General features: G+C 61.3%; 1 protein-coding gene across 1 annotated transcript in view; it reads right to left on the reverse strand.

Annotated features, from left to right (window-relative positions):
• Nucleotides 1-6534, reverse strand: part of SH3BP2 (SH3-domain binding protein 2) — a 25888-nt gene that overhangs the window by 3983 nt on the left and 15371 nt on the right. The window contains exons 6-12 of the mRNA XM_011970836.1: nucleotides 5869-5957; nucleotides 5491-5559; nucleotides 2929-3583; nucleotides 1408-1516; nucleotides 1108-1163; nucleotides 694-775; nucleotides 38-97 (exon numbers count right to left, since the gene is read on the reverse strand). Of these exons, the coding sequence (XP_011826226.1) occupies nucleotides 38-97; nucleotides 694-775; nucleotides 1108-1163; nucleotides 1408-1516; nucleotides 2929-3583; nucleotides 5491-5559; nucleotides 5869-5957 (1120 nt within the window). The remainder of the gene's footprint in view (nucleotides 1-37; nucleotides 98-693; nucleotides 776-1107; nucleotides 1164-1407; nucleotides 1517-2928; nucleotides 3584-5490; nucleotides 5560-5868; nucleotides 5958-6534) is intronic.

Raw genomic sequence — 6534 nt, forward strand, 5'->3', positions numbered from 1 at the left:
CTCTCACCCTCTCACCTTCTCTCTCTCACCCTCTCACCTTCTCAAAAATGCGATAGTTCCTCACTTTGTTGGAGGCTTCGTCCCATACAACCAGGACCTACAGGAGGGAAGCAGGAGGCTGACGGCTCCCTGAGAAACAGCGGGACCAGCCTCGGGAGACCGTGGGCTGGGGATAGCGGGGCAGAACCATCAAGGCTGGGTCCTGTGGCCCTCGGGGGGTGGGGAGGGGCTCCAGACCACCTGCATAGATAGGGACAGCGGGGACGACACTGGCAGCCCTCAGAGAGCCTCTGATGAGCAACAGCTCATAACCACCAAGAACCACTCCGACACACCCGGGAGAGCATGGCTCAGTGAGGCCACAGCTTCACGCTCGGAGGGACACGGGCAGACCGGGCGTTCCCACTGCCCCATGTGGCCTCCCCCACCCCGGAGCATGAGCCCTACCCCACCCGAGTCCTGGCCCCCACTGGGAGGTGGCCATCATCGCCCCCAATTTGCAGGTGGAGATCTATTAGGGAATAGATTAGGGGGTGCTGCTGGGCAAAGAATGTAGCTGAGACACCAAGTAAGAGTCCACAAGGGGAGTGGTCTAGGAACTGCGGCGTCCTGGGCCTGTCCACAGCCTGGGTGTGTGGAGAGCCAGAGAAGCCAACCGCATGGGGCCTTGGGGCATCTTCCCCTGGCGCCTACCTTCCCCGACTTGGTAGAGGAGTTCCGGATGCAGTAGAGTCCATCCTGGGGCTCTCCCCGGGGGCTTGTAGCCTTGAACAGCCTAAAATAAGACAGTGATATTGGCAAGTGAGCCCTTCTCGGGCAGCTTTGACAGGGACTTTCCCGCCCCGCTCCCAAGCCCGGCTCTCTGTCCTCTCGCTGTTGTATGTCTCAGGCGCCGAGTGTGTCGGGCTGCCGTGAAGCTGAGGGAAGCAGCCCAGCAGAGCCCTGGCCAGCCAGGGTGCCAGCTGGGCATGGGACACAGCAAGGGGGTCTACTCCTCTGGTTCCTTCTGCACGCAGGGCCATATGCTTGTGCCAGCAACTCCCCAACACAGAAGCTAGTGAGAGGAACATGGCGGGGGACCCAGGGCATCCAGGGCTTCGTGCTGACCTTTCCACTTCGCAGGATTCCGTGGTGTTGATGAAGACCGAGTTGGGCAGCGGCACCTGCAAGAGGCTGACGGTGTCAGTGCCAACGTCGGAGCGATCCACCCACACCACCACTCCCCGGACGGCGGCCACCCAGTGCCAGGATCTGGGGCTTTGCATGGTGCTGTGTCCCCCCTAGGCTCCCGGGTTCTCGAGGGGTCCTTGCTCGGGATGGTCTGTGAGGGGCCACCCTGGCCTATGGCTCTCCCACCACCTGTCCCTCTGCTGGCCACTGGGACCTGGGCTTGCTGCTCAGCCTTGCCTTCTCATAGTCCTCGTCCGAGTCGTCCCCGCCAGCATCAGCCTGTGAGGGTTGCTGGGGCTTTTCAAAGGAGAAGCTCCTGAAGCTCTGCCCATCGGGAGGCGATCGCCTGGAGGGCGAGGCAGGGAGACGAAGGCAGGACCATTTCACTGTCAGACACGGGGCCAGCCACCCTCTGCTCCCCTCCCCACTCCCCTCTGTGTGAGGACAGCAAGCTGCCTGCTATGGCCCCTGTGACCACAAAAGGCCCAGGACAACAGAGATCCGGGTAGGGCTCGTGCTGACTGCCCTGGGGTAGCAGGAATCGCCTGACACCTGAGTCAGGGGTCAGGGCTGCCACGGATGCTGGTAAGGGGGGCCCAGAGGCCCGAGCTCAGTGTCATCGCACTGTCAACAAGTGCTCTGGATGCTCGTGGGGAGGAGAGGTCTGGCCATGGCCAAATCACAGCCCACTCAGAGCTGCAGGGGAGTGGACGATGTGAACCAGATGAACAACGCAATGTGACCCCGAGGGACGCCCATGGCAGAAGCCTGCACACCTCCCTGTGTGGCTAGGTGGTCCCGCTCAGCAAAGCCTCCCAGGCTCTAGTGGGGATTAACGGGGCCACACCAGCATGGGCGGCCAGCCTGTGGGTGAGGCTGAGCCCTGGAACCGCTATGCCCACAGTCATGGAAAACAGTGACTTCCAAACATCTGCACCTCTGCAGCCCTTGGTGAGCCAGAACCACGAGTGTGACAAGGGCTGCTCACAGGCACTTCCACGCAGGCAACAGGCATCTCAGAGGTGTTCCCAGAGCCCTGGGAGAAGGGCACTGTGGGCATTCAAGGGTGCACGTGCGAACAGCACACCCATGTGAAACCTGCCCCTTTGCCTGCCAAGCAAGGCAGGAAGCCCACCTGGGGTCCCAGATGCCTCTGACCACAGCCATTGGTGTGAGTAACTCTGTGGGAGCGGGGGACAAACTGGTCTCCTGGCACTTCCCAGAAATAAAGCAGAAAGCATGTCAGCCAGACGCGGTGACTCACGCCCGTGATTCCAGCACTTTGGGAGGCCGAGGCAGGCGGATCACTTGAGGCCAGGAGTTCAAGACCAACCTGCCAACATAGTGAAACCCCGGTCTCTACTAAAAATACAAAAAATTAGCGGGGCGTGGTGGTGCATACCTGTAGTCCCAGCTACTCAGGAGGCTGAGGCAGGAGAATCACTTGAACCCGGGAGGCGGAGGTTGCAGTGAGCTGAGATCGTGCCACTGCACTCTAGCTTGGTTGCCGGAGTGAGACCCTGTCTCAAAAAGAAAAAAACCCAAAGCATTCCAGCAAGCTTCAGGGCTGGGTCATGGACATGCTTCACGTTCCACCATGGCAGACTGGAGGCATCAGGGAACCTTCCTGCCCCTGCACCTGGTACCCCATCGTGGGCTAAGAGTGCCAGGGGAGTGGGGTGGGCACAGTGCCCATCAGAGGCCAGGCCAGGGTCTCTGTAGCTGGAGGCAAGGCTTGCAGCCGCAACACAAACTCACTGGAGGTGGGGAAGCTGTGGCTTCTCTGGCCTGGGCAGGACTGCGGGCCGTGCCGTGGCCTCAGGCACTGGCAGCTTTAGTGCAGGAGGCCGGGGAGCCACGGGGGGCACAAAGAGTCCGGGCATGGCTGCCTCCCTTGGGGGGTCCTCTTCAGCTGTCTTCAGGAACTTGGGCTTGTTGGCTGGCACAGGTGGGGGCTCACATGTGGGTGGTCCTCGGGGGGACAGGTGGAAGGACTTGAGTTTGTCACAGTTTCTGGAGGTGGCAGTGGCCATGATGGCAACACTGGAAGTGGAGCAGGCCCCGTGGCCAGGGGTCCAGGGCTCCGGGCTAGGGCTGGCACTCTCCCGGAAACAAGGGGGTTTCCGGAGGCCGGGCGTGGTGGGCATGGCGCCCAGAGGGGGGTCACTCATCCTTCGGGGGGTAGGAGGTACCCTGGGGCAAGGCTCAGCCCGCCTCGGGCCCAATGGCTCCCTCTTGGAGTCCTCGGCAGCTGGGCCAACATCTGGGAGGCCGTGCTTAGGGGGTGGGGGTGGCAGCAGGGGACCGGGGCCCTTAGAGGTAAAGGAGTGGGCCCGGGGCATGTCGGAGAAGGCTGGCTTCCTGGGCGTGGGCACTGGGGGTGGTGGGTAAGCCGGTGGGTGCGTCAGGGCATCTGTAGAGCAAAGAGACCCAAGTTGGACCCTGACAGAGACTGAGCCAACACTACTCTCTGCTGGCAGTGGTCAGCCGAGTCAACCAGGACACAGCCTGCCCACCCCCGCAGCCGGGCCAACCAGGAGTGCAACCCGCAGTAGACCCATGCCACAGCCTGCCCACCCCCGCAGCCGGGCCAACCACCCACCCCTGCAGCCGGGCCAACCAGGAGTGCAACCCGTGGTAGGCCCACGCCACAGCCTACCCACCCCCGCAGCCCAGCATCCAGGACTCCCATCCTGCCTTCCCCAGGGTCCCAGACCACCCACCACCCCCAGCCCTCCCCATTCATCCTCCCTGTGGCAGCCTGTGGCCACTTCCTGAAGCCTAGAAGACACCTGAGGAGCCATCAGGTTCACAGAGGTGGAAGGAAGTGAAAGGAAGAGAAGTCAAGGAGGATCTCAGGGCTTGGCGGGAGCGAGAGGGAGGACAGAATTCCCAAGGACAGGGGAGGGAGCAGCTGGGAGGGAGGTAAAGGCCTGTGTTTGCTCAGAACATGTCCAGAAAGCTGGGAGATGCCAGGGGATGAGGGGTCAGAGAATGTGTGCAGAGTTCAGAGGTCCCAGCTGCACATGAGTCAGAGTCGGCAGCCTGCAGATGACCCAGGCTGTCACCCGGGGAATTCGGGAGAGGAATGAGGCCTGAGTCCCGGGCATCCCTCACGGGGCCAGCACAGCAAAGAGGGCCCTGGGAGCATGGGGCGCCTGGAGGACAGGCAGGCAAGGAATAGGGCAGGCGCCAGGCTGGTGTGGCTCAGGACTGAGCGCTGGAACTGGGAATGGGGAGGCCACAGGGATCCTGGACGAGAAATGTTTTGGGGAGAGGATGGAGGGGGTCCAGAGGGAGGGCGAGCGGAGCAGTAGCATGCAGGAGCACTGGTGGCTCCCAGGCCCATCTCTAGCCTCACTGGGCCGCAGCTCAGGGCTGGGCAGATGGAGTCCAAGCTCGCCGAGGCTGGGCCAGCCAGGCTAAGACAGGAGGGTGTGGGTGAGGCGATGGGCATGGTGAACACTGTGAGACGAGAGCTCTGCACGGAGGGAAACTGAGGCAAGCAGTCCACAGACCCTGGTGGCACTGGGGCCCCAGAGGGAAGGAGGGAGGGAGCGGCAGGAGAAGAGGGGCTGGATCTGGGAGCCTGAAGGTGGGAGGGGATGGGCGGCAGAGAGGACACAGGGTTAGGGACTGGGGTTGGCAGAGGCCAGGTCAGTGAGGACAGGAGGCTGGAAAACAAGGAGGCAGGGGCGGACACAGGGAAGATGGAAAGATCAAGGATCAGCCCCAGACATGAGGAAATTGACAAGATGAGGGGGCTGGAGAGATAATGGGTAGGGAAGAAGGGAGGGAGAGGACAGAGGAGGACAGAGGCACGTCCTCCCCACTCAGCTCATGCTTCCGTCATCCACATGTGACCACCTGTATCAGCCTGTCTCCATGACTAGGCCGTGTGCTGCAGGAGGTAGGTAGACACTGGCATGGGATGGGGTGTGGTGGGGCAAGGACCTGGTCTGCAGCAGTGTCCACACAAGCTGGCAGTCATGGGAACATGGACCTGCCCTGAGTCTGCGTGCTCCTCAATGTCCTTCCTTCCCCATGCTCATCCCCCAGCGCCGCCCTGGCTCCACCTGCCACTTATCGCCATGTGCCTGTCCTTCCTCCTGGGAGGTGGGAGGAGGAAACAAGCAGAGCCGGCAGCGGGTACACCTCTTCTGCTCCAATCCTCATAATACTTGGGCCACCACAGGGAAACAGAAGCCACCCAGAGCGGTACCTGGGCCAACATCCCTAGCCTCGGAGGGGCTCTGCTCCCGGTCCCAGCCCCTGCTTCCCACGCACCCAGAGCTCCCCAGGCCCACCTGCCCCACCTACCCTCAAGCCTTCCGGGTTCCGGGGAGTCGGGCTCCATGTAGGAGTCATCCTCGTCGTCATGCTCATAGTCTGCATGGGAGGGGCGGGGGGTGAGAGCCAAACTGGCCCAGGCCCAGTCTCCGAGCAATGCTCCATGCCTGGGGCTGAGTCCAGGAGGCAAGGGGTGAGCACCCACTGGGAGGACTGTGAGTCCAGACCCTGCTGCTGAAGGCCAGAGCCCAGGGATGCCACTGCGCTCTGCCAAAGGGCCAGAGCAAGGAGCACAGACGAACACACCTCCCTCTCCTCCACAGCGGCCAAGAGGAGGGCTGGGCCCCTCACTGTCAGAGGCCAGGTGGGGAGGGGCGGATGGGGAGTGGACGCAGAGAAATTCCTCACCTTCATTGTCTGTGGGGTATGGGGAAAGGCTGATATCCACAGGCCGCTCGACTGCGCCGTAGAAGCTGTCTGTGTCTGAGCTGGAGTCGCTGCAATGCAGGGTGGGTTGCGGCGGACAGTGAACACCAGGCCTGGGAGGTCCCTTGATGCTCACACAAAGGTACACACAGGCACACGCGGATACACGGACAGATACACAGATGCACACACAGATATGCTGACACACGCACGCACGGATAGGCTGACAGACACACAGATGCACACATGGATACACTGACAGACACACAGATGCACACATGCACACACATGCACACGCAGGAACACAGGCACACAGACATGAATATATATGTACACAAAGACACAGGGACACGCACAGACATGTGGACACACAGACACAAGGACTCTGTCACACAGACATGGAAGTACAAGACACAGGACAAGCACAGATGTTCACACACAGACACGGAGCAACACACGGACATGTACACACACACACAGAGCAACATGTGGACATGCACACAGACACAGAGCAACACACAGATATGCACACACACACACAGAGCAACACACAGATATGCACACACACACACAGAGCAACACGCAGATATGCACACACACACACAGAGTAACACGCAGATATGCACACACAGACACAGAGCAACACGC

The sequence above is a fragment of the Mandrillus leucophaeus genome, unplaced genomic scaffold (genome assembly GCF_000951045.1).
Source record: "Mandrillus leucophaeus isolate KB7577 unplaced genomic scaffold, Mleu.le_1.0 Scaffold98, whole genome shotgun sequence".
Lineage (NCBI taxonomy): Eukaryota > Metazoa > Chordata > Mammalia > Primates > Cercopithecidae > Mandrillus > Mandrillus leucophaeus.